This window comes from Strix uralensis, chromosome 12, assembly GCF_047716275.1.
Source record: "Strix uralensis isolate ZFMK-TIS-50842 chromosome 12, bStrUra1, whole genome shotgun sequence".
In the NCBI taxonomy this organism is placed as follows: domain Eukaryota; kingdom Metazoa; phylum Chordata; class Aves; order Strigiformes; family Strigidae; genus Strix; species Strix uralensis.
The window spans coordinates 5,212,419-5,238,847 of NC_133983.1; the positions used below are offsets into that span (position 1 = coordinate 5,212,419).

At 36.5% G+C, this 26,429-nt stretch overlaps 1 protein-coding gene across 3 annotated transcripts; it reads right to left on the minus strand.

The window, feature by feature from the left end:
- Positions 1–401: 401 nt before the first annotated feature.
- On the minus strand, positions 402–26,429 carry DUS2 (dihydrouridine synthase 2). 3 transcript variants are annotated; one of them, XM_074881372.1, is made up of 16 exons: positions 26,355–26,429; positions 25,827–25,966; positions 22,844–22,889; positions 21,290–21,381; positions 20,293–20,336; positions 19,429–19,489; positions 16,247–16,294; positions 14,573–14,638; positions 11,061–11,131; positions 10,499–10,585; positions 8,017–8,185; positions 6,896–7,017; positions 4,045–4,188; positions 2,795–2,882; positions 2,093–2,166; positions 402–882 (listed from the first exon to the last, which is right to left on the minus strand). In XM_074881372.1, the coding sequence occupies exons 1-16, from the start codon at positions 26,416–26,418 to the stop codon at positions 645–647; spliced, it is 1,554 nt and encodes a 517-aa protein (XP_074737473.1). In that variant the 5' UTR covers positions 26,419–26,429; the 3' UTR covers positions 402–644. The 3 variants fall into 3 exon arrangements, with proteins under 3 accessions (XP_074737473.1, XP_074737474.1, XP_074737475.1); XM_074881373.1 differs by having other exon boundaries at positions 16,247–16,290; positions 19,425–19,489; XM_074881374.1 differs by lacking the exons at positions 25,827–25,966; positions 26,355–26,429 and adding an exon at positions 25,319–25,727.

The window sequence follows — 26,429 nt, forward strand, 5'->3', positions numbered from 1 at the left end:
CTCCAATTCCTTACTGGAAAGGCACAACTATAATACTTAAGACCAGGAAAGGACAGTTATTTCTACTGTCATATTTCTGGAAGGTAAAATGTAGTAGAAATTATGAAAGAAGAATGTTATTTTCATTTCTAATTTCTAAGTCCTTCTATCTGTATAAAACTTTTTCTTGACATATGATGGGTGTAAATAAAGCTTGCAAGACATGCATAAAACATTTGACAAAACCATATCCCCTTGGCTACTAATATTTTCCTATGTTAATTTTTTTATTAACTACATAGTTCCATAATGAATCCATCTGCTTATGGATGATGTATTCATACATCTTTTATCAGTATACTGTAGACTTAAAAATAAAAAACAAGTAATAAAACTAATGACAAAATTGCTTTGAAAATACCTGGTATTTTAAAAAAAATTTATTATTTGGGACAATCTTCTCAATGTTCTTTAAAATCAAGTTACTAATTTATCCTGTCTGAAAGGCACCATAGTGAATGGTGAACAGTAAACATGCCATTCGCATTTTCCACAACTGGGTAATTTATCCGTCTCCAAGAGAATCCAAATGAAATGTGAACAGCAAGATATACAAATAGGAGCTAATTTGTAGCTGCATAGGTGTGAAACCTCTAATTTTCATGCTATCGTGGCATCTTAGGCACATTCACATCAGAAGTTTCTTCAATAAAATTAGCTTTTTTATGGGAAGGCTCAGCAAGATCTTCTCCATGGTCTCTGTTATTCAAGCGCTCCTGGTCTTCTCTCTTGCGCTTGTTAATCAGGTGATTTTCTCCCTCACACAGCTTTCCCTCTGGGACACCCAATGTTCTCAGACAGACAATAGCTGCAGCCTGTTCTGCTAGCTTCTTTGACTTGTCCCTGAAGAGCAAGCAGACAGAGCACAGGTGAAAGTAGAAACTGAAGTCTCTACACTGCCAAGAGACAATAAATTTCCTGTCTCTGATGCAACATCATGAAATAAACAGCATCTGTAATCATCTCACAGCAGACAACAAAATAGGTCAGTTCCAGAAATTATTTGAAACTTGCTCTGCGTCAATGTTGATGCATCACTCCTGATGTAATATTCCTAGAAAAACTGTTTCTTTCAGATCTTGTGTCTCAAACGCTCTTCATTTCAAAAGTCAATGTGTGTCTGGCCCAAGTGGTTGCAATCCTTAGGAAGTTAACTTTTACAAATATGATTGCTAAACAAAACTGAGTTTTGAAGGATCACTTTTCTTGAAAGACACTCAGGCCCAAACATCATCTCTGGCAGGAGTACAAGTTCATTGACACTGACAAAAGCAGGAACTGTTCCATAATAATCAAAACTCTGTCATTTCTGAGAAGGACTGCAGATTACAGTATCTGAAAACATATTCTTCTCGAAGTTTCTTATCAGCTGAGCTTAACTTCCTAAAGTCTCTGAACACTAATGCTGCAAACACCAGTAATCGTTGTGTCCTCTTTAGAGTGTTCAATGCTGAGCTCTAGCTTTGCAGTTAAATCAAGATCAACTTGGGTGCAAATGCCTGAAGTCAACTCCAGTATTAACAGATGATTGTATAAAATACCTTCATGAAACTCTAGAGCAGTCCTGGATGTAACTTGATTAACTGTGATCTCTGAGAAGACCCTAAACTGTCCTCTGCTTCACTGTATATAGACACTTAATCCTGACTCGTTATTGAGAATGGATCTGTTGTAGTGGCTGAAGACATCACATTACCTCCTCCAACGGTCCCCTCTGCCTCCCTGGGTTAGTTTCTGAACTCTTCACAGACACAATTGGACCAGATAACCTATTTGCTTCCCTTCCAATACAATTTGTGAACTAATGTACTAAGTGAATTAAAATCTGTAACTGTTTACTTGATTATTCTAAAGCTTACTTCCTCATGTCACATTCAATTCTCAGAAATTTGTAATCCTTTCTCCCTCCCAGAGGTAGCTTTAGAAGGTAGCTTTTAGTTGACTCTTATCAAAGTCAACTGGAATAAACTGGAGTACCCTTTCAGTGCAAGTTTTAAGCAACATTTCAGAAACAATTACAATACAGTTGCAAAAAACATTAAGGATAGCTTACCACAGAGTTGATCTGTATTTTTGCTCAGCTACTGTCACTACTGAACAGAATAATCTATCCAGTGGTCTTTGAACCTGGAAAAAAAAAAACCCCAAACAATTAAAAGGGAGGGGTTTGTCAAAAACCAGTCATGGCATTTACAGAACAAGCAACATTGTCAAGGTTCCTTGTTTACCTTATCTTTACACCACAATCAAGTAACACCTTTAAAATTACTGTAATTCACACAACAAATTTAACCTCACATATTTAAGGTTAAAAAATAAGAAGAATGCAAATATTTTTGCTTTACAAAAAAATTAATCAAATAATGTCCCGACCTAACCAAGCAGTGACTTCTGTCCAGTGTAGTTCCTACCTATAACAGTGTGCAACACCAGAGAAAACATTCTGAATCCAAATTCTTTACTTCACAAAAGTAGTAAAAGAAAGTCAGCCATGGACTATGTAATGACCTGTAGTTACAGCAACTTAATTCACACATGAATCAAAAGCAGACTGAAGGTCTGACTTATAAATTTTTATTTTCTAATAAAATAAGCTGTTATTTTCATACATGTGTATTATCATTTCTGAAGCTGCTTACTCAAGAGCTATGCAAGACTGGAAAGCAGAATTTCTCACTACTTTGAGTCCTAAAATACTTAATTTCATAGATAAAGACAGAGGAAGATATTTGAAAGGGTTTCTTCATTGACTCACAGTTTCATAAACAGGCTGAGGATGCTTTTCTTTCCGACACCATTCCAGAAGATACATTTTTGGTGTAATCTGTGGTGGATATTCTCGCCTAGACAGAAAAATTTGTGGTCAACAACTGTGCACAGAGATAGTGCTGCTTATTATATTACTTCTTCCAGTTATTCTTTGTGATTTAATTTCACAGCTCAAATTATGTAAAAAATGCTGCTTCCTTAATAGATAATTCAAGTAGTATGTCTGACATAACTTCTAAAATAAAATCCAAACTTTTCTATTAATTCTTCCCAAACATTCACATCCTGTAGTAATACAACTAGAGAAAAGATACGTATCAGAACAGAGATTCTAACTAAATTTATGACATATAATAGAGATACAGTTTGGCACTGCTTATTATGAGTAACTATATAAGAGTAAACACTAGAAGAAAAGCAAAGCAGCTGCTTCTGTTATGAGACCGTAGTTATCAAATAAAAAAGGGTAGGAAACGTAGACATTGAGTCAGTTACTGGCATGGAATTACAGCTCCTTGTACCTGACAGAAAAAAAGAAATACTGTAAAACCACTGTATTCGATCCTCAGGGGGTCCGGTAATATATCCTGTAAATATTAAAGCATTATGACTGGATTTGAGGAGCATTTTATATCACACTCTTCTTGAGCTGTTTTATAAGAATTAATAGCAGACATTGCAAAAATAGCAAAGACATGTATAACACAGAAGGTAAAGGCAATTCTATAAGCTTCACAGAATATAATCAAAGGTTACTCAAAATAATATTGTACATAACTCCATGGATTAGTTTTTCAAGGAATACTTTATGTGTGGAACACATTTAGAAGACTGCAGACTAGCACATATCTGCTTCAAAAATAATATTATGAAAATTGTGCAGGACTTTTAGCTAATTTTCACTAAAAATAACTGAACTCTGTATCTTTGTGTACTCACATCTTCTAGGTACAGATGTTTGAATTCTAAAAAAATCACTTAGCACTTTTAATAAGTTAACTGAGAGAATTAAGTGGTCTCAGGAAGCCTGGAACTAAAGAACATCTTACAACATCCAAATAGCACAGGAAGAGTGGTGATGCTAGTAATTATGTAATGATGTACGCAAATTGCTTCATAAAAATTCACTCAGTAATTGCTGTTATGCATATCGTTCTTTTCAAAAAACTGTAAGGCACTGTCAAATTCACAGTGTTTTTATTTACAGATAGTGAAAAACTTAATTTGCATGCTTACTTGTCAAACCTAACAGCCATTTTTATTACATCTGGATCTTCCATTTGGTCATCTTTATCTTGTGTCTCAGTTTCTAAAGATGTTTTCTTTGCTTCAAAAATAGCTGTTGTTTCTTCATAGAAGTCAGCCATTTCAAAGACTTCACTATTCAAACAGAATTCCTTTGTGTTAGAGATCAGCTTATAAATTTTTGTATCACATTATGATAGAGAAAAGTAAGTATAGAAATCAATCATGTTTAAATAGAGTATATATCTACGGAGAATCACATGGAAGTGTGGCTATATTCTGCACAGTGACACTGTATTGTTTCTCCTTCAGTTGTTATCAGACACTGTTGCGCTACAAGTAGAAAAGTAATGTTCTCATTTCCAGCACTATATATTCAATTTTCAGCCTGAAAGTCCAGGTAGAATCAATCAGAAATGCAGGTCCTGCAATGTTCATGTTATCAGCTCAATTAGTAACTTGCAGGTAGATGCATCAGCAAAGAACATCTCAAAGTGACTCCTGGTGCATCAGCTCTACAAGGGCAACATGAGAAAAAAGCAGGAAATGGATTCTTCTTCTAATTTTGTTATTTAAAAATATTCTAAGAAATAAACACTGTAACATCCAAATACCTCAAAATCTCAGATTTTCTGGCTTCAGAGTATTATTTACAAACCCCAGTACAAGGGAGGAAGCAACTAGGATTTGGGTCAAAGGGAAGAGCCTCAAATCCAGATCCATGGCAGGTTGCATCTACTTTGAAAAACTGTGACTATTCATTTTCTGCAGATGATAACAACAATAAAACCTGCAGCATAATAAAACTTTTACTTTCTGACTATTATGAGAATACTCATTGGTATGAAGCTGTTCAATGACAAAATAAATTCTGTCCACAAAGCCATCTCCCATGCTCTAAGTGGAAAAGCAATGAAGCTGAATAATGCTAACTGATGCTTCCAAAAGAAGACAACTTATTATGTACTGCTATGTAATTTTTTTTGTCTGAAATGTAGCAGCCTGTTCTCTTGCATTCAGTGGTGAGGTTAAAACCTCGAACGGCTGTAACATGCCATCACCACTAGAGACAGAAGCATTAAGTAACATTTTTGTCTGAAGATGTATAGGTGCGTTTTCAATGACTGGATGTTCTCCAGTTATCTGGACATTAAAGCAGCTGTTTAGAACACTGGTTAAAAGACTGAGTCTGCTGATAGAAAGCAGTTTCATAAATTTTCTAGTGGCTGTCTCTCTATCCCTCTCTCATGCACACACCCTGCTTGAGTACAAGCCGATTTTGAAATTGGTATTGCATCACATCTACAAAAACTGATTATGTCCAATTTTGGAAGCCCCTAAAGAATTGTTAGGTATAGCACATAAAACCAAAAATTTTACACTAGACACCTATCCAGTGTTTATGTGTATAAACTGTGACTCTTCTAATTACCTGTTTCAAGGCTTGACTCTTTACAATTTCTTTTCTTTACATACTATTCAATCAATAGAGAACACCACCACCCTTTCGGCTAAGATATATTTGAAATAAAAGATCGTTTCAGTTTCAATCTATAATACATCTCTTCTAACCGAACTGGAAAACCGTAAGCAAAATAGATAGTAAATTACTATACTAAAAATTGTTCAACTATTTACATTGCAAAAGTGAAAAATAACTTGCAAAGTTCAAATGTTGTTCGTGAATTCCACTGCTCCTTTATGAATAATGAAGGGTAACTCCTTTTATATATAAAATACAAACTCCCTTCAATGTATTGTAATGTAATAATCACGGAGAGCAGTGTTTATAGAGAGCCAAAACTGGTAAATCACAATAAACTGGCAAAAGGATTGCAGGCATTTCCATTCATTTTGAACATGAACAGAATGCTGATTAGGGTTTTCTAGAAAACAGAAACTCCACTGGCAAAATATTTCAGGCTTTCAACATTTCTATCCGTTTTCATACACGTTAAGATAACAACCAGTTTCAGACTGTTTATTTTATAAAAACAAAGCAACTCTCTTCCCCTACATTCCATCAGAAGGATAATTATAGCACCCAACATGGATATGACACACACAAGCTCAGACCTTTATTTTGTTCAGTTTGGGATGCCTCCAAACCTGAATTTCCCTCCATTCTGAGTGAATTCTTTAATCACATATCTATTTTATGGTTTCTTTCAATCTTTTCTGTCTTGCTTTTCTGTCTCCTCCTTAGAGAAATTTCATCTGGACTGTTCCAAATGTCCAGGATGAAGAGATTCATTCAATCTACTGTATTTCCTTAAAAAGGTTGTCATTGTTCATTAGATATTTCAGGTATGAAAAGCAGCACAGAAGAAATACATTTAAGTACCATATAGGTGACCTTCATACACTGTTTCGAGTTTTATCTCCAAGTGTTCATTTAAAACAAACACCTTAACATAAATATTCCAGTAACATTAAAAACTCCATATGCAAAGGGAAAATTAAAATAAATACCTATCTCTGGAAGAAGACAAAGTCCGCAATATTAACCTCCAGACTAACAATAGAGAATGCTGAAAGTTTTCTTAATTGATTAATGAAAATATTGGATAAATGCCTGTCACTCAGTGAAGTACCACTCAGATTAGTATGTTGAATATTTAGACAGTTTTAGGGGTAAAGCTTTAATACCTGACCATGGAGGAAACCTGGAAAAGTTTACTGTATTCCACATCTCACTAATTAGATTTTTTTTTTTGTTGGTTTATTTTTAGGTTTTTTGCAGCTTCTTCAGAAAGTATGAAATGCCAGGCAGTGCTACAGACAGAGAAGTGGTTTGCAAGTTTGACAGAGTACAATTCCTATTTCTGAAGTGCATGCTTACCAGATCTCCTGTGTGGACTGCGCAGCATGCAGCTTCTTACCCTGAGTAGTTTCCAACTGTTCTCTTAACATCTGACACAAACAGTATTTTGTGTTGGTATAGTGATTATCATATCTTACTGCCTGAAGGAGAGAGACAAAGTATATAAAAACATAAAATATAAAAACAAATTTATCTTGTATAATGCTTGTGTCTCTTGACAAATTTCAAAACTGTTTTTGAAAGGCAAATCACAATGCACAATTTCCTCAATAACACATTCAAGACTACTCATGAGTGTGAGTATAATCTAATTATTTTGGCACGCTTTCATGAACAGAATTTCAACTTATTCATATACTTAAGAAGAAAGAGTTGACCGGTTTACATAACTGACTAGCAATGCACCGATATTTTAATGACTAGTTAATGGCGGTTCAAATTCTCAAAACCCCAAAAATCTTTAATTCATGACATACTCAAAGCCACAGATTTCTGATTAATTTCCTATTATGTCATTAATAGGATTAATTGTGTATTTTGAATAATAGATATACTTCATATAGATAAACAGATAAACTTTATATAATAGATGACTCAGTTGATGCAGCTATAGTACTACAGTACACCATTACTTCATTGGCAATCCATTCCCTTTGCTTCCCTGCTGTTAAAAATTCTTTACAGTACTTGTGAATAGCAATTAATTTCTAAAAATTAATCTAGCAGCAACTGAGTACTTAATATTTCTTCACTTTTCTGTTCAGTATTATTTGCACAACTGTAACATCAAGAGAGTTGGCCTACATATCATTAGCTTTTCGAATTCCTAGACATTTTTAGATAGCCTTGTAAGCCTCATAAATGTTGCCAAGAAACTAGGGCTAAAAAGCACGCTACATAAGAAAAGAATGATCAGGAAAAACTGTTCTCTGAATACAGATTTCTGAACATTTTATTCTGAACAAAATAATCCAGAGGAAGAAGTGGTTGATTTGCAAGACTCATGTCATACGCAGTATTGTTAAAATATCCCCAGAGCCTAACTGTTTGAAATTAAGAGGAGTTAAGATACCGTAGTAAGATTTGGATTAACAATAGTAAACAATGTTAACTACAAGCAAGATTTTCCAAAAACATACATATTTGATGTAATCTCGCATGACTTCCTTCAAGGGGAAAAAACCCTCTTTTCTGAAGATAGATGGGTTCCACATGGCAGCACGAGCTATCATTACTGATGAGGCAGCTGTTGCTTTCTGGAAGGTCTCAATGTCCATGTATTCTTTGATGAAGTCATGAGATCCTCCACTAAAAATTAACATCATTGTTACAATCATGAAAGTTTTATTTGCTATTACTTGTACTTTAACACAGCCCTGTATTTTCAATGTGATATTACATTATCAATGGTGGAAGAGTCTATTTAAAATATTATCTGAAATCCAAGATAACAAACAGGTCTGAGAGTTTTATTAGCAATGGCTCATTAAAACAACGATTATAAATAATATTTTTCATTATCTGCATACTTCTCTTAAAAATAGAAGACTATCTATGAAGTAAGAACATAGTTTGTGTTTTACACACTGTGTGCTTTCACTTAAAGGATAAGGCTCACAAAGAATCACTTCCATAGTGTTTTGAAAAATGACACCTTGTAATTGCCAGTTCTGTAACCTTCAACTGCACACTAATCGTGTTGCCACAACCGATACTGAAAACAAGTTAAGTATGTACAGCATCATTCCATTTTCACTCTAGCACTAACATATGGAAAGTAACTACAAGTAGTACTTCTGGATCAGTCACAGATCACTTTAAAGTTAAAAGAAGGTTGCATTGCTGCTATTGTACTGCCTCTGCTTTCAAGTCAGCAAGTCAGATGTGTTAGTAAGCAAAAAGAACATTTAAAACACCTTTTCTTTCTCTTAAAGTTTCCCTTCACAACATCTTTTGTATGTAAAATAAAAGTTGGACTTCTGAACTATAAAGTAAGAGTAGGATCTTTATCCCTTCAAAAGTAGAAACACTGCCAAACCCAAAAACTAGAGAATGATAAATTACTTTAAAACCAGACATTTCTATTATGAAGACAGAACAAGCAAGCTTTCTGCACTAATGAAAGATTATTCCATAAACACAGTAGCATTCTAGAAAACATAGTATCAATTCAAAATTTTCTTGCCTTTTTTTAGTACCAGTCTAATTCCTTTCATTCATTCCTGATATTTCCTGACCAAGCTTGAGGTATAAGTGGTTAAAATTCTCAAAATACTAGCCAAATAAGTTACAGCAGGGATCAAATAGGATGGATTAAATATAATAAGCAGGGTTCCAAGTTGCACATTTGCATTTCTTTAGAGAGGGAAAAGTTTCACTGAGTGGATTTAAAATAAATATTCTTTTCAGAGAATTCATTTAAAAAAAGGATTATTAAGGTTAGCTCAGCATGTTGGGACACCTGCAAAGAAGTAAATTGATATAGGGATTCATTAGAAGCAATTTATTAACAATAAACCTCTGGTATTTTTATATCTTAATTGCACACTTCATCATAGGAAGTACTCGTACAGAGCTGGTATTTCTGTGACATGCATAAAATCTAAGAAAATTGTTAGCCTCATTTTTTAGCTAGGCAAACAAAGGATTCATGGCAACGCACAATGTGAATTTTGCTTGCTTTTTAATTCCATATTGTTAAAAAAATTATTGTGAAAACTAGAAAGGGCTGAACCACTGAAAAGTGGATCAACAAAGATTATCAGCATAGAGTATTTCCTTTGTCCAGTACAGAAACAGGTCTAACAGCAAAACCTGTGACTTTCAATGTATTTTCTACATAGAAATGTGAAGAGGAAAACAGTTCTCAAATTTCTGATCCAAGTATATAGTTTGCAGAGATGCAGCTTTTCCATGAAAAATCAAAATCAATGAAGAGAGAACTTCATCTAAGGACACTGCTTCTCTGGCCAAGGATATTCTCCTGCCACTTACAAAGAGGTGAAACATCTAAAGATGTTGGTCAGGCAGATCAGATACAATTCAGGACGGTCTGATACTTTTCATTACCTCTGCAACCAAAATGGCTCTTAAACTTACCTGTTTGTAGCTAAACTTTTCAGACTTCTTTATTTTACTATCACAGAGTTACTGAAGCATCTGTCAATATAAGCAGACAGATTCAGTGGCATCACGCCATATGTCTGGACACTAAGGAGATCTTAGGGAAGATGTGAGGCCACAGAATATAACACTGGTTTTGAGCAGTGGGACAGCTGATCTCCAAGATACACAGTGGTAGGGTTATAACCAGTCACTGCACAGGGCTTAAAACCATAGAGGATTCAACTGCTGGATGCAATCAGAAACAACTTGCATAGGACAGATTGTGACACACAAAAGCAATGCTTTTTGAAAAATACACAGAATTTTTAAACTAAAATCTGAGGTATGGTGATATTCCATAAGGCCAGCTTTTGTCACTGCTACATCTATTCAGATTTGATCTTTGGTAACAGGTAATGTTGTATTCACCCTACATGAAGGATATTTTTCCTGCACTTGCAAGTCTTAAGTCAGGTACAGGCATTTGGCAATAACGAGCTAATTAGTCCAACTTACTTTGCTATTACTGGAATAGAGACTGCTTCAGATATGGCTTTGATCACATCACAGTGGACAGGGTGCTGAGGCCTCTCCTCCTTCTTCCTTTCCAACAAACAAAAAAAGACAAGATCAAAGACTTCCTATGGGATTTGTAGATATCTGAATCACAGCAGACATGACTCAAGGATTATTGGGATATACTTATTTCTGCTTATTTACTTTATGTATTTGATGTAATTTTCCTTTTTTTTTTCTAACACAAGAGAATTCTTTCATATCAAATACATTTTAGAACATTGTTACTGTAATTCCATATCCAGATAAGCAGCATTTTTTAGCTACAGAGTATGCAAGATAATTTTAGTTTTATTTGGTCTTGGAGACAAAAATTTTAGAAAAATAGCAGCAAGCAGCTCAATTTCCTAATTTCTGGCCCAATTTTCGACAACATGGATTTAATTAACAGTTGAAATCAGAACCACATATCATATGTAGAGTATACTCTAATCATATCTTGCTGTGCTACGCTCATCACCAAACTAAAAAAAAAAATATCTCTTGCCTAAAATCGATTTACCTTCCATGGACTGCAATGGCAGCAATACCAGTTTTTTCTATTCTCTTTACCAGATTCACAGTATCTTCAACCTGAGGGATAAGAGAGAATGACATGATTTTAGTTCAAAGAAAAAGGAACAACTATCATGTGATCACTGTACAAACAAATGTTGGAAGTCTTTTCTTTTATCAAGAGGGATACAATTCCTGTATTTCAACAGTAACTCCCAACACACATGACCACTTAATATATAGTTCAATTAAAGAATTACATATTATGGCAAAAGTAAGAATCCATTTTCAATACTTCCTTGAAACTATAGATTGCAGACTTTCTCAAACCAGGTAACGCAATACTCTGTAGAAGGATAATATTTTCCAACAGGTTTTTAGACTGTCATTTGAAAATGATACAAAACACTTGATTAGCAACTCCTCTCTAATGACTACTCTGTACGTTGTAATCAAAATGCATCTTAAGAAGAGGATGCCTTCTGAAATCAACGTAACATGCAATCACATCTATAAATATTCCTCTCAGATGTGGCTTAAAAAAGTTAACTAGTATCTAAAAAATACTAATGATATTCATACATGACCAGTGAATCAAAAGATACAGGAGAAAAAGGGGAAGCTCCCAGTATATCTTTGAAGAGGTAAGATGCTGTTAAATGGCATGAAGAAATTTGGCACGCTGCCGGATTACCCTGTTTTACGCAGCTTTGGGGAGAGGGACAATGCAAAAAAGGCCAATTTTCTTTTCAAAAGCTGGAGCATGATCTGTGGCTCATCACAATAATAGCACATTCAGTCTTTGAAAAATGCAACATCTACCAGCTGGCATGGACATAGAGACAGAAGCTCACCTGCTGTTCTGATGGATGACATGTTATGCAAAAGCAGCTTGAAACAAAAAGGAAGAGGCTCTAGGATATTTGCATAAAATAAAAAGGAGATGTGCCAGTTCTTTGATTTAATACTTCAGTACTTCAGAAGCAAATGATCTTAGGCAGAGTTACTGATTCTCTTCATACAGGCTTCATTTGTTCATTTAATCATTTTAAGTGCACGTGTAAATGACTTTTCAACAATAACTTGCTCAGTTACAACTCATCTATCCACAAAAGTATCTATCCAGGTCATAAGCAATCACAGTATCTAGGCAGGTAATTAAATACAGAATTGCAAAACAATCAGTCATTAAAAGAGAAGGCACATCATCTCCTGGAGGTTTAAAAATATGTAGGGAATCCAACTGAAAAAAAAATCCAGTAAGGAAGCTACAACAGCTGTAGAAAAAGAACCTATGTATTTTCACTACATTCTTAATAGTTAAATTAGAAAAATACCAACAAACCAAAATATAACAGCTTTTGCAATATAACAGTCTTACCACTATTTCTTTGAAATCAACGATTGTACCTGAGAATCTATTCAGAAAAAAAAAGTCAACTCTAATTGCAATGAAGATGTTGCTTCTGAGAAGGAAGATTATGAACCTTTTTGTATAAGCTAACAATTGCAATACTTAGATCTATCAAAGAGTTTCTAAAAAGGCTGCAGAAATTGTTTTTAATTCAGGTATCATTTGCAGTATTTATTGCTGTCATTGCATGTACAGTAAATCAGGAGTCAAGTAAGGCAAAATTCCTTGCACTGTAGAATACGAGTAGTTTATAGAACATAGGCAGTTTCTTTTGTAAACACTAATTAATTAGTGAAATCTTCATTGTTAACATGAATGTTCTAAGTTGGAGAAGTAACATTAGGGCTTAGTCTTCCCTGTTGAAGTTCAAGCTTCAAGGAGACTGTCAAGAAATTCAAAGTTCACTGCACTGTGCTTATGCACACATGATATTACTCTCAGTCAATTCCACATTTGACAGCCTTCTAAAATATGAGTGCATTTTTCCTTTTTATCTTCATTTAGTGCCTATCCACCAGCAAAAGCTTTGAGATTAACTCAGTGGGTTACAATAAACAGGACTAAAATACTTTTTTAACAGAAGTATCCCCATTTGGAGTTCAATGGAATAAACCATGTGTAGACATCTAATGTTTAGTATTTTATTGAGTTTTTAAATTAGAGAGGAGAAATGAAGTTTGGCATCTGATATGAGCAGCCAAGGCGGTGACCTTGTTGGAAGGGGAAAATTACTGATAGGAAGAAAATATTTCTGAAAAATAATGAGAGAAAATGCTTGCCAGCTTGAAAACCATTAGCCTGGGAACTAGGCCTGTGAACCAGAAAGGTCCCTGATAAGTACAGCTAGGTACCTAGAAACCAGAGACATCCTGAGATACAGTTCCTTGATTTTGCATCTATTGATGGTATCAGCAACATATTATTTGAAAAGGTAAAAAATAGTCTGAAAAAAAAAAAAGGGGGGGGGGGAAACATCCTGAGAAAAATAGAATCTCTAACTGCCACTGGCTGTTCTAACTACAAGAACAGAAAAGCAGTCTGGAAAGAGCAAAAATTGGTCTGGAAGAACACAAAACAATAATCTATTGGCTGCCTCAGGTGAAAAACAAGAATTAACAGCATCTACTGGCTGCTCGAGGGGTGGTGTCCTACACCCTCTTGTGTCTCTGTAACATAAAAATGACTTAGTTTTTATCCAAAATGGAGCTTCCCTCTCTCCAAAAACTTCCCATGCTGCACAGACTTTTCCTACACAGGTTGAACTCTCTGCATGAACTTTCTATGAAATCTTGGACTCTTGTCAGGGATGCCTGGCTGCCTCCAAACTCCATAACAGATCATCTTTGGAATGAGTCTCTTATTTTATTGGTCCCCCTCTGGGCCTACTTTTGGGGTTGGTTCAGTTTGTCTTTCTACTTCTGGGATGGTTGGGTCCCCTTCTGGGATCAGTTTGCCCTTCCATCTGGGGGATGGTTTAGCACCCTCCTGAGATTTGTCTAGTGCACTTGATACCAGTACTATTACTATGAACATACATATACACATGCCTCTAAGTAATCTATCAAGTATATCTACTGTTACATTATTGATAAGTTTGCTTCACTACTGGTAAGTTTGTAGTAACTTGTAATAGTGTATACCTACTTGGTTGTTGCTCTTATTGACTGTTGCTATAACTGATTGCTGCCATATTAATCATTGCTGTTATACTATTGATTGTTGCTACTGATAATTTGTAATAGCTTGAGGTAGATATACCTACATCTATATCTTGCTTTATTAATTATAGGTATATTTGCTATGCTGATTTTTGTGGTATTTGTTTTAATCTGTAATACAGTTGAGAAATTTAGAGAATAAAAGCCTCTGTATCCTTGTGTATCATGGAATCCAACGAACCCACAATGATGATCTCTATACAGCCACAGGTTAGATAACCCCTTAGGTCATGACAGCATTCCAAACACAAATTATAATTCCAAGTGCTATTTCATAATAACAGGTCTCAAATGCCAATATATTAGAATGCTATATATTCTAATTGATTTTAAATCACAGAAATAAACAACAACTAAACACTTCAGCATAGCAATTTATGTTCTTACTGAGGGCAAAATGCGGATTTTGCAGGTTACTGGTTTACAAATTCCTTTAACAAGGGTAGTCAATATCTGGAAAAAGAAAAAAAAAACCAAAAATGTGATCACAACAGTGACATTAACAAATCTCTCCTCCTTTCTCTCTTGAAGATACTAAGAAATTGGAACAATGTAAAACTAGTTACTGTTCCTCTATAAAAAAATCTTTACATGCTAGACCAACACATGCAGCCTGTAATCGAGTATATCATTTTATCCAATAGATATACAAACCTATTTCTAGTCTAAGCCATTTTTATTTCCACTTCTATAGGTACATCGGTGATAAAAAGAAGACTAGGGAAAATGTGGGCCCTCTCCAGAAGGAAATAGAAGACCTGGTTACCCGGGATATGGAGAAGGCTGAGGTACTCAATGACTTTTTTGCCTGTCTTCACCAGCAAGTGCTCCAGCCACACCACCCAAGTCACAGAAGGCAAAGACAGGGACTGGGAGAATGAAGAACCCCCCACTGTAGGAGAAGATCAGGTTCGAGACCATCTAAGAAACCTGAGGGTGCACAAATCCATGGGACCTGATGAAATGCATCCGTTGGTCCTGAGGGAACTGGTAGATGAAGTGACTAAGCCACTATCCATCATATTCAAGAAGTCATGGCAGTCTGGTGAAGTTCCTGCTGACTGGAAAGAGGAAACTTAACCTCCATTTTTAAAAAAAAAAAAAAAAAAAGACAACCCAGGGAACTACAGACCAGTCAGTGTCACCTCTGTGCCCAGCAAGATCATGGAACAGATCCTTCTGGAAACTCTGCTAGGGCACATGGAAAATAAAGAGGTCATTGGTGACAGTCAACATGGCTTCACTAAGGGCAAATCATGCCTGACAAATTTGGTGGGCTTCTATGACGGAGTCACAGCCTTGGTGGATAAGGGTAGAGCAACTGGCATCATCTACCTGGACTTGTGCAAAGTTTTTGACACTGTCCCATGCAACATCCTTGTCTCTAAATTGGAGAGACATGAATTGGGCAGATGGACCAGTCAGGGGATAAGGAATTGGCTGGATGGTCACACTCAAAGACTTGTGGTCAACAGCTCCATGACTGAGTGGAGAGCAGGGACGAGTGGTGTTCTCAGGGGTTGGTGTTGGGACCGGCGCTGTTTAACATGTTTGTCGGTGACATGGAGAGCGGGATCAAGGCACCCTCAGCACGTTTGTGATGACACTGAGCTGTGTGGTGCAGTCGACACGCTGGAGGGAAGGGATGTGCCATCCAGAGGGACCTGGACAGGCTGGAGAGGTGGGACCGTGAAAACCTCATGGAGTTCAACAAGGCCAAGGGCAAGGTCCTGCCCATGGGTCAGGGCAATCTGACTGAAAACTCGTAAGGTTCATACAGATTTACATACATATGCACATAAAACTCCTCCCTCCGCAAATATAGCGCCATATTGTGAAAGTTTTTAAACTGAAAAGGAAGAAGGTAGCAATTTTATAGGCCAGACAATGATGAGAACTAAATCAGGATTATTTATCCATAATCTTAATTTCAGTATTCAAAACTGATTATTCCACTCTAGCATCTACTCATTTGTCTTCTATGCATTCATTCCTGCTTCCAGTAGAACACAGTACATAATGCTTTCCAAGGCAGTTCAAAACCCACAAGGTGATACTTACAGACTCTATTTTGTCAGGATCAGATAGCAGTGCTGCTCCCATACCTCCCTGGGAAAATATACAGAAACCGTTACACACCAGGCGAACATATTTTTCAACTTTATTTTGCCTAATACCAAAAGTACAATGTTATATTAAGAAGGGGGGGGGGGGGGGGGGGGGTGCAGGGAGGGAAGGAAAAAATGACAAAATCTAAAATGCAGGAGTATTAGTGAAACATTTCCTAGAGGTGTACCAGATTAATTAAGCAGTAATTCAGGGCACCAACTTGCTCCCCTTACTTTATGGAGCGGACAGGATTTCAAAAAGCCATTTTTAGCAACTGTAATCATCCAGTTTCTACTCATTAAGTGACAGCTGAAGAGATTTATTGTTTTAACATTACACACCACATTTCAGAGGTCTTGATGTCAGTAGTTTCTGTCTACACACTACATTTAGAAAAACAAGCTTAGACAAATTAAGTGGCTATATTGGACACAAATTATGAACGCTTTAACAATTTAATATTTTAGCTGTTCTTTGTGCACTATTTCATCTGCATACATAGATCTAAAGGCCAACAGGCAGACATAAGAAATGAGTTCAAAATTGTATGAAATTTTTGACCCAAAACTACTGTTGGAGAATAATCATTCACCAGCATTTGAATTTTTTATCTTTCATCCTAGCACAGGGTGCATGTTTTGGTGTTTTGTTCTTAATTATGAGTCTGTGGAAGGGTAAAATAGTCTTCCATGTAACTAGTTATAATACAGAAGAAAGTAATAAAGGCTAAAGAAAACATTACTGGAAATATCATCAGAAATATCATATGTACATATTTATGTGTGTGTATGTATATATATATGAATTTAATGACATGTCCTCAACACAACTACAGTTCCTTCCACTTTCAAGTCCTTCCACTTTATCTCAAAAGCCATCTGGCAGAAAAAAAAGGAAGTTCAGAAACAACAGAATCTAAATACATAGATACAAAGACTCTAGAACGGGGGAAACTAAAATATGAGTTTTAAAGAATGTGAAATATTTATTTTCACTATACCTCACTTACCTTGTCATTTTCATGTTATCATTGAAACAAAAAGTTTAATGGGATTAAAACAGAAAAACCCTAGAAATGTATGTAAGTAAAATCATTCACAAGTTAGATGGAACATATTAGAAGAATTTAAGTAATTACTCTTCAGAATGCAAGCTAACCTACAAAACTAAGTAGCAGTGAAACAGAAAATCCCCTATAAATTGATCCATCCTATGCCTGTCTTGCACCATTGCCTGCTACTTTCAACACTGACCATCGTCAGATCCAGGTTAAAACACTATGAACTGTTGAAGTGGAGATACTAGATACCTAAAAGGTGTCCAACATTCTTACACACCTCACATGCTCCAAAGGAAAAGCAACTTTTGTGATGGAAAAACATCAGCCCTCTCTATGTACAGTCATTAGGGCCTTTTCATTCTTCTATTTCACAACTCTGTGACACAGTCGGTCCTTTTATTGCTTCAGGGTCATGTGATCTAAAATAGACCCTTTTCAAGTAGTTTTATCAAAAGCTACGTTCCATTACTGGAAAATGAATCCATTCAGACAAAGCATTCTTTTCTCTTGGATGAAACACTGAGAAAGTAGGACAATATACTTTTGTGGTGTAGAGTCTGTACAATCTCATGGCATCATGCAAGGTACAGGCATGTTTGGCACTGTCAACTTTGGCCTTTACTATTCCCCACTTTAACAACATTGCTTTCATGCACCAGATATCCCCTTTCAGTCAGCCACATATTTATGCGCCAGATACAATAAACTCCCACAGAATTCTATTTTTTTCTACTGTGAAAGGGGAGAGGGGAGGGGAAAAAAATAGTTTTACTTGGTCCACAGGCAACTTGGTTTGACAAGGGAAAATATATAAGCTCCATAAGAGCTTAGGCTGATACTAGGAATTAGGGCAGATCTCAAGTTACCCTTTACATTTGTGCTCTTGCTTTAGTAAAAGGCCAGTAAAAAGCTTCCAGACGTAAAGACAAGTAACACAGGATTAGGAACTGAATGTACTGCCTATGCGGATATATTGTTTTTTCTGTTTAAAGGATGAAGCGTTACAGCTTCACATGACAGAATTTGCCCCAAATGCTAAATGCTGACACTAGGAAGACTAGAGGATAGAAAGTTTAAATGCAACAGCCAGGGTTCTTCCGGGGAATGAAATTTTAAGTCTTCCAAGCTGAAGTTCTTTTTCTTTGACAGTAAGTACAAAATTTCTCTTATCTATTCTGCATGAACATCTGACATCAAAATGAGGCTCCACGGTCTAATTCACTGATACTTTATCTATACACTAACTGGCTTAACAGTGCTAACAACCAGTTTGACTACTGTTTTAGCCACAGACAATAGAGCACTAGTTTAGAATTTCATGTGCTTAACTTAAAAAAAAATAATAATCAAGTTTTAACTGATCCATCCTCCTCTCACTAAAAACTGACCAATAATTGAACTCAGCATTGCTAATCTGCAAATGTTTACTTGCTCAGATGACAAACTGTGATTTCTATTTTTACTAAGGCTAAGCAGAACATATTTCACATAGGCTAAGCAGAACATAGACTAAGCAGAACATATTTCACTCATCCAACAAATTAGTGATGTCAGGAAAACAAAACAAACAACCACCCCACTTTATCCCGCCTTACAGAATTTACTTTTAAATGCAAAATACAGCATAGCTTGTCAGAGTTTTCAGAATTCTGAATAGCTCCATAACTTTGGACAATAATACAATTTAACAATCTCACTATATTTTCCTCAATATTCAGTGGTTGTCTTGACAGAAAATACAATCATCACTTGCTCAGTGGTACATGTCCACACTAACCTGAGCTTACAAACTTCATACATGCTTACCCACTCGGGGTATGTTTAATCACTTAAGGTATATTTAATTACCTGACCAAACTTATTCTTAAGGAAAATTTCTAATAGACTACGTTATTCTACTGTATTAGGGCCATGACACCTTCAAGACTCTTGTTTATTGCAAAAAAATAAACTTAAGTTTATCTGCATGAAAATTTTACTGCTTGAATTTGTTCAACCCAAAAAAACAGAACATGTATTCTGCACTCTACACCTCTAAGAAAAACTTATTTAAGAGTAATCAAAATCCACTTGCCTTAGTAGAATATTCTTTTGGGCATCCCATGTTGATATCAATACCAGCTACATCACTCTCTCTGAAAGATAAGAAAGAGACAATTAAAATTTTTTCAGCATATTAGAACAAGAATCAGGAAATAGACATCTTTCCACAAAAGTTGTTCCATCATCATTAAAGCTTAAATGAAAATTTAAGGTTAAGCTTTTATTTGAACTTCTGAATTTTTAACTTCTCACTTTTATAAGTTAGACATTTATTTTGACAGTGGTGTGAAGATCAGTCTGTCTACAGGTTTCAGTGACCAGTGTTCTGCAGAAGCTGCAAATACTCAAATATGTTTATATAGGATTAAATATATATAAGTATACCCAGCACTAAATTCACCACTGTTACTAAAGCAAATCCTATTGAAACTTCCATCTATTTAAAATGGAGGCTTAAAAACAGCTTTTAAAAAGATTTGAGACATGCTTTTCATTTCTGCACAATAGTTTATTGGGAACTTCAAACCACGAACAGTGGGAGACTTTTTAGGCATATTGGTCTTACTTGCAGCTGTGCAATACCCAGAGAAATTTCATATTGGAGAGATCAAGGACACACTTACTGCACTAGCAAGAAGCCATCAATCCCAGTACAGAATTTATGCAACTGCTGCTTTGAGCAAGAACTATTTTAAATAGAAGTTGCAGTTACACCATTATACCACTGGCCTTTTGAGATGCTACACTTCACTGTGCAGCTCCTACAGAACTTTTCTTGGTCCTATGAAGACCTACCCTGATCCTCTTAATCATAAAAAACTGTCTTCCACAATAATTCCTCTGACAAAAAACTCCAAACAAACCCATGGTGGGAAGGGGGTGAAAGATGACTTACACAAGCTTAGCTACCGCCAAGGCTCTTTCAGCATCTGCTGAACCCTGTGGGTAAAACAAGAGGATTTACAATTATAGAATATCATCAAATTAATTTAAAAAAGTGCTCACTTGCACATGTGTATAATCATATTTGCTCTGAACATTTAGTATAAAGTGACAGAGACCCATTCACAGCACAACAGATAGCTACAACATTTAGCTAAAGCATGTACTAGAATCAGCCACTGAATGACAAAAGGTGATACAAAAAGGGATCTGGAGAGGCCTGCCCACCCTCTTAGCCTACAGCAGTACCAAATGTCCTTAGCCCATAACCATTATTTATTTATCATGTTCTTAAGAAGCTTCACTAATAACAATTCTACAGTCTCTACAAGCAACCTATTCCAGGGCTATCATTACCCCTGAAAAAGGTCTTTTTCAGTATCTAATGCAATCCCCACTTCTCCCTCCCTTCAAGCCCCATCAACTCTTGTCCTATACAGAGCGGTCTCAAAGAGCAAATTACTATCTTTTTCTTTCCAGCAGCCTGTCATCCATTTGTGCAATGTTAACACACACATTAATCCTCTCTTATCTACACTAAACAATGCCATTTCTTTCAGTCTTTCCAGTGAGACTGTTTACAGGACAGTGCAAGACTTAAACATATGATCAAACATCAGCATAATTTATTTTCGGTATCTATACATTCAGAAATGTATCAAAGATACCCATTACAAAAACAAGCTACTCTCATAGAGCACAGAATTCATCTTAATCACCTCTTCTGAAAACAGCTGTAAGGAGAGCTTATAATGAGGCATCTTGGTCACGTGTGTACCAACAGATAAGAAATTCTGCAGCACATTTGGCATGAAACTTTACCTCCACCTGAAGCACCAAGAAATTGAGTCCGCAATACAGAGATCTGCTTTAGACTTAGACTGATGTTATTAGCACTACCTTGTTTAACTATGTTGTTATTAGAAGAGTACTTGCAGTTGGTTTCTTACCATTTGAAAGACAACATTGTGCCTCTCCCTTTCACAAGTTCTGAAAACAACTCTTTCATTAGGTGCAACAAAGTCCACTGTTTCAAGTACTTCTGTATGAAATGAGAAACAGATAAAATAGACAAAAATTATATACAAATGTAATCATAAAGGAAGTCATATGACTATGCAACTTGTATATAAATGAAACGCTATCAAATAAGTCTTCCCTGAAGAGCAGAACTAACGGCACACTACCTCCTATATGTCCTTGCAGTACCTTTCTTGCACATTGGTGTTTCCCTCCCATGGTACTCCCAAATCATCCCCCAGCCTGTTTCCTGGGCAAGCATCAGCACCAGAACAAGTCTAATGATGAATCAACCAGAATGAATATAACTACTATTTTTGGGAAAGGGCAAGAGGGGAACTAGGTGTCCCCTCAGCTGGGGAGGTCTCAAAGATATCTTTTTAAGAACTTGTCTGGAAAAATCATGTTAGGCTGAATCTAGCTGATGGACCTCAAGTTAATAAAACAATGATAAACAGTGAGATCTTATATGTCTTGCTTCCTTATTGCAGTAGACTAAAAGGTCTATATATTATAATGTCACAAACAGCTAACATTTATAAAGACTCATGATTGGAAACTGTCTCAGCTGCAGTTCAAATTAATTCATTTCTTGGACACAAACTTTTCTTGAAAAATTAAATAGTTTTGTAACTAATATTAGTAGTTTTGCTCAGAAAATTAGATTTTATATTAGCACATACATATGAAAAATTTTCTGAAAAAAAAATCTCACCAAGAGTTTTTTACTGTTTATTCTTTATTACAATAGCATATGAGGGCAACAGAGAGGCTGAAGCCAATACGTAGATACAGAATTGAGGAGAGTTATCTGCTAATTACAATTTTATTATTTGTCTTTTTAACTCACATAAATCTAATAACTTTAACATTTTAAACAGTGCACTGGAACTTTAATGTCTGTCTATTCCAGCTACTAGTTTCTTTTACCTGCTGCCAGGAAGCATAATGCTGAAAAATTAGTAATGGATATTCAACACTAATACCATTTTTCTTAACAAAAAAGATATAATGCCAGGAGCTAAAAATTATAAAGTCCTTCACTTCAGAAAGCCTATACCTGCACGCCCAGTAACCTGACTTCCATCAAAGACTTTAACAGAAAACTCATCAAATCCTTGTAATAAACTCAGTGGTGAAGAAAGACCTTGTGTTAGGGTCCTAGAAAGAATAACTAACTGTCAGTTACTAATACATTAGCCCTATCTTCCAAAAGTGTTTATGGTTTTCCTGAGGGACACTAACTGAACTATTGAAATTCCTTAAGAAGGACAACTGAAAGTTTGAAACTGTAGAGCAGCAGACAAGTGTAAAGTAGCACTTGACACACTCATTTTAAGTCCCTAGACACCATTTCATGAGATTATAGGTACTGATACCTCATTGTAATAATTAGAAAATTACTTCAGAGAAATAATTATATTTTCTCTTAACTAGAAAAAAGAATGCTTACAGATACTAGCAAAAAGAAATGCTATACTTACCATTCATAACCCTCTTACACTGCAGCATCTTTATGTCAATCAGCTCCTGAGAAGAATAAAAATATCTCTGTGAGTTGAAGTGTTTAAACCACCCAGTTCTAAACAGTTGCCCATTTTATTAAGTATCTAGAGATACCAAACACAGACAAAGAATGCAAGTGAAAACAAGAGTTTAACTATACAACACACTCAACTAAAGTTTCTAAATACGAATTGAACATACAAACATAAGAATATGATACATTTACATAGTTCTAGAAGAACCATTTCGTTCAAATACTTATCTAGCAACCTGGAACCAAGCAGAACAACTACTTAGCGTGGAAGGAGAAGATAACTTAATGCTATAACAACAGAGCACCTCAAGAATCAGTGTAGATTCGTACTGGCCAAACACATTGGTGAACAAAACAGCAGTATGAGGCCTTAAGTCCTCTTGATATTAATCCCAAATTTTAACAGTTCACTACATTTGCTAAAGACAAAATGAAGCTTTATGCTGACCATTACTAAAGAGCCTAATACATAGTCACCATTCTTTGTGGCTTTCCCTTAGAAGAAACTCAATCTACACGTATTATTGCAATTCAATTTATTAAGGACACCGGTTGAGTCCTTTTCTCATATGTATCTTATCAACTTGATTATAGGTGACCTTTAAGGCAAACTGACTGCCCTTAATTGTCAAAGGGCTACAGCTTGAGCCAATATAATGTTAGCTGCTGAAATAAATATGCAGCTGTTAATCCAACTGTTATACAAATTGAGAAAAAAAAAAAAAAAAAGACTATGCTATAGTGTTAGTTACTTGAAGTTTGGTGTACTATAGAATCTTTGTTTTATCAAATAAGACAAGGTTTAAAACTTGCTGATTTACAGGTAAGGGATAAACTAGCAATAAATTAACTTCAATCTGTCTATGCTATACTATAGGTCTTATGAGCAGTGCTTCTAATTTAAGTTTTTAATTAATGTTCCTCATCAGGTACTATTCATGTCAAGTTCTGAAACACCTTTGAGTTCCAAAATGTTGAGAAGATTGCGGGGGAAAGGATTGGAAAACAAAGGGATAAATCAGAAAATTAAGTTTTACTATACAGAGATGAAGTTATCTATGCTGTTCTGTTGCCAAACAACTGTAGCATAACTGCCTAAAACAACTCTATTTTATACTATCTTGTCAGTTTTTAAGAAAACCTATAAAGCACAGTTTTTCTGATAACATCTACTAAGGCAGATATCTAACTGCAAACAGTAATCCACGTCAAAGGCATCTTAACTCTCCTGTTTCTCAACAGCAATGTGGAAAAAAGAAAAGACTACAGGGGACCTTATTTTTGAGGGGAGATGAGGAAAACTGTAACAGGTTTTTGGCTACAGGAATAACTTTCACACTGCAAGGTTTGTAACATACTGCAACTTGTTAAATAAGTTTAAGGGTGTCTCTTTTTGAGGTAGTTTCTCTGGAATTGTGACAAAAAACATGTGTAAAAGAGAAACTGCTTTAACTATACTGTTTACAGTGCTGGATTAAATAATTTCTCATACCCTGTGACTTCAGCAGTAAGCAAAGCAATACCTTTACGTGCACAGTTTGTTGTGGGGTTTGGTTGTGGTTTTTTTAAAGAACACACACAATTTCTACATTACTGTCTTCCACTAATTTATCATTCAATGGCCCTGTCTGTGGTAAGTGAAATCCAAGAGCTGCTCGGTAACAAGGTTCTTTGCTACTATGAAGAAGTGTAAGAGATACTGGAAAAATACAAAGGCTGTCTCAAGCCTGACTTGCTTTCAGTGCTTAAGACTTCTAGATTCTCTAACTCTGTCTGTGATTTTTCTATACGTGATCTACAATTAGCCTCTCAGAGAATTAAAAAAATATATATTCTCATTTAATCCCATGTAAAGCAGAAAGGTCATAATTCATAAACTGGGAAACTGTTAATTATTGTTTGTCAAAGAAAAAAACACCTTATTACTCCCACTTTTATGACAGTGATAACTATTCTACTGAATTTTAAGAGTTCTTCTGAATCATCCAGGAATTCTTTCACATGGAGCTGATCCAACTAGTTAAATATCATACGTAATTCTAGAAGCTAGAGACAAAAGGTGAGCTGTGGCCAAGACAAAACAAGCATATTGTCTCTCTGAGAACAAATCTTTCTTTTCTTCTCCCCCAAAACAGGCAGTAAGCTAAGTCATGAGGGAATTGCTGTGAAGATTCCTGGAGAACATTGTAAACAATTGATTCCAACAGTGTTTCAGCATGTTCTATTGGTACAGACCAACCATTCTCTGGGAAAGCCACTATTTAAGCCATGTTTACATTATTGTTTGGGTTTTTTAAGCCTTGGCTGAGTCACTTAACTTGTACCAGTGCTTACATTTGAGAAGCGCTAGTAATATCACGGAAGGGGAAAATGGGAATACTGATGCACTGCAACAATAAGGATAATGAAGACTAAGTACCTTAAGTTACAGAGCAGTCCAACCATGATATCTGCAGCAAACTGGAGTCTTAACTTCAGGCAGCTTTAAGAAAAGTGGTTAAGCAACAAGGACAGTAGTGCTGTGAGACATATGGATGCTCTGGGATAGCACAGCAGAACTAACTGGGTGAGAGGGTAGGTCAGTCTAAGACTTCCTTCAATGTTATAACTCTACTCAAAAAAAAAACCAAACCAAAAAAACCCCAAAAACTCCAACAAAAACCAAAACACAGTACAGTGTGGGGAAATTGTTATGGTGAGTGTCTTGTCTAAATGAATTGAAAGTATTGAACAGTCTTAAAATATAGGTTTGCCATAACTTGAGGACCCCTCAAACAGAAACGCCTTAAGCCATGGGTACTCTTCTTTCCCCATTTATTCTAATGAAAAATGTAAGTAAAAAGAAGTCCTACGAAAAACAAAGTCTATTTGTGCTTTTAATAATAATGTTATCAGTTAAGGCTGCCTCATCTGCTCATCCTTCATACCTCACAGTACACGATATCAGCACCATAGTCCAGAGCAAGAAGACGCATTGGTAGTGTTCCCACTCGCACCATTGGCGCCAGGATCTTTTTTCCTCTAAAACACAGAGGTGTGTTCACCGTCATCCCTGTTGCGGTGCTACCTGAAAGAGAAAACCAAGGGGGACAGCCGTGGAATGCAACTGCCTGCGGGGGGGGGGGGGGGGGGGGGAGTGGCCCTGTCACACCTGACAAGGGCTCCCGTAGCAGCTCACAGGCCTGCGGCAGCTCCACCGCTGCTCGCTCAGCAGCCGCGGCGCCAGTGCCGTGGGACCGTGAGAGAGCCCGGCGGGGCGGCCCGGGGGGTGCTCCCCAACGCAGGAGCTCCTTCCCCCGGGCCAGGGGCGCTGGGCCGCCTCTGCCGGAGCCCCTCAGGGCCGCAGCTGCCGCCGCGGGGCCCAGCTCTCCGCCGTCAGCTCCGCAGGTTGGCGGGAAGGGGCCGCAGCCGCCTGAGGTACCAGCCGCGCGCGCGCCCCCCACCGCGGCACTTACCCTCCTCGCGTGGCTCCGCCGCGGCGCCGGGGGGGCGGGGGGAAGCGCCTCTTCGCGACGTCATCGGGCAGCGCC

Bases quoted from the DNA above. Each gene is read 5' to 3' on its own strand.
- DUS2 (XM_074881372.1), bottom strand. From the start codon at position 26,418: ATGACGTCGCGAAGAGGCGCTTCCCCCCGCCCCCCCGGCGCCGCGGCG. The intron at 2,883-4,044 runs GTAAGCATGCAA...TTTTCTGTCTAG, and splicing joins ATGGCTGTTAGGTTTGACAA to GCGAGAATATCCACCACAGA. The intron at 883-2,092 runs GTAAGCTATCCT...CTTGCTCTTCAG, and splicing joins AAATACAGATCAACTCTGTG to GGACAAGTCAAAGAAGCTAG.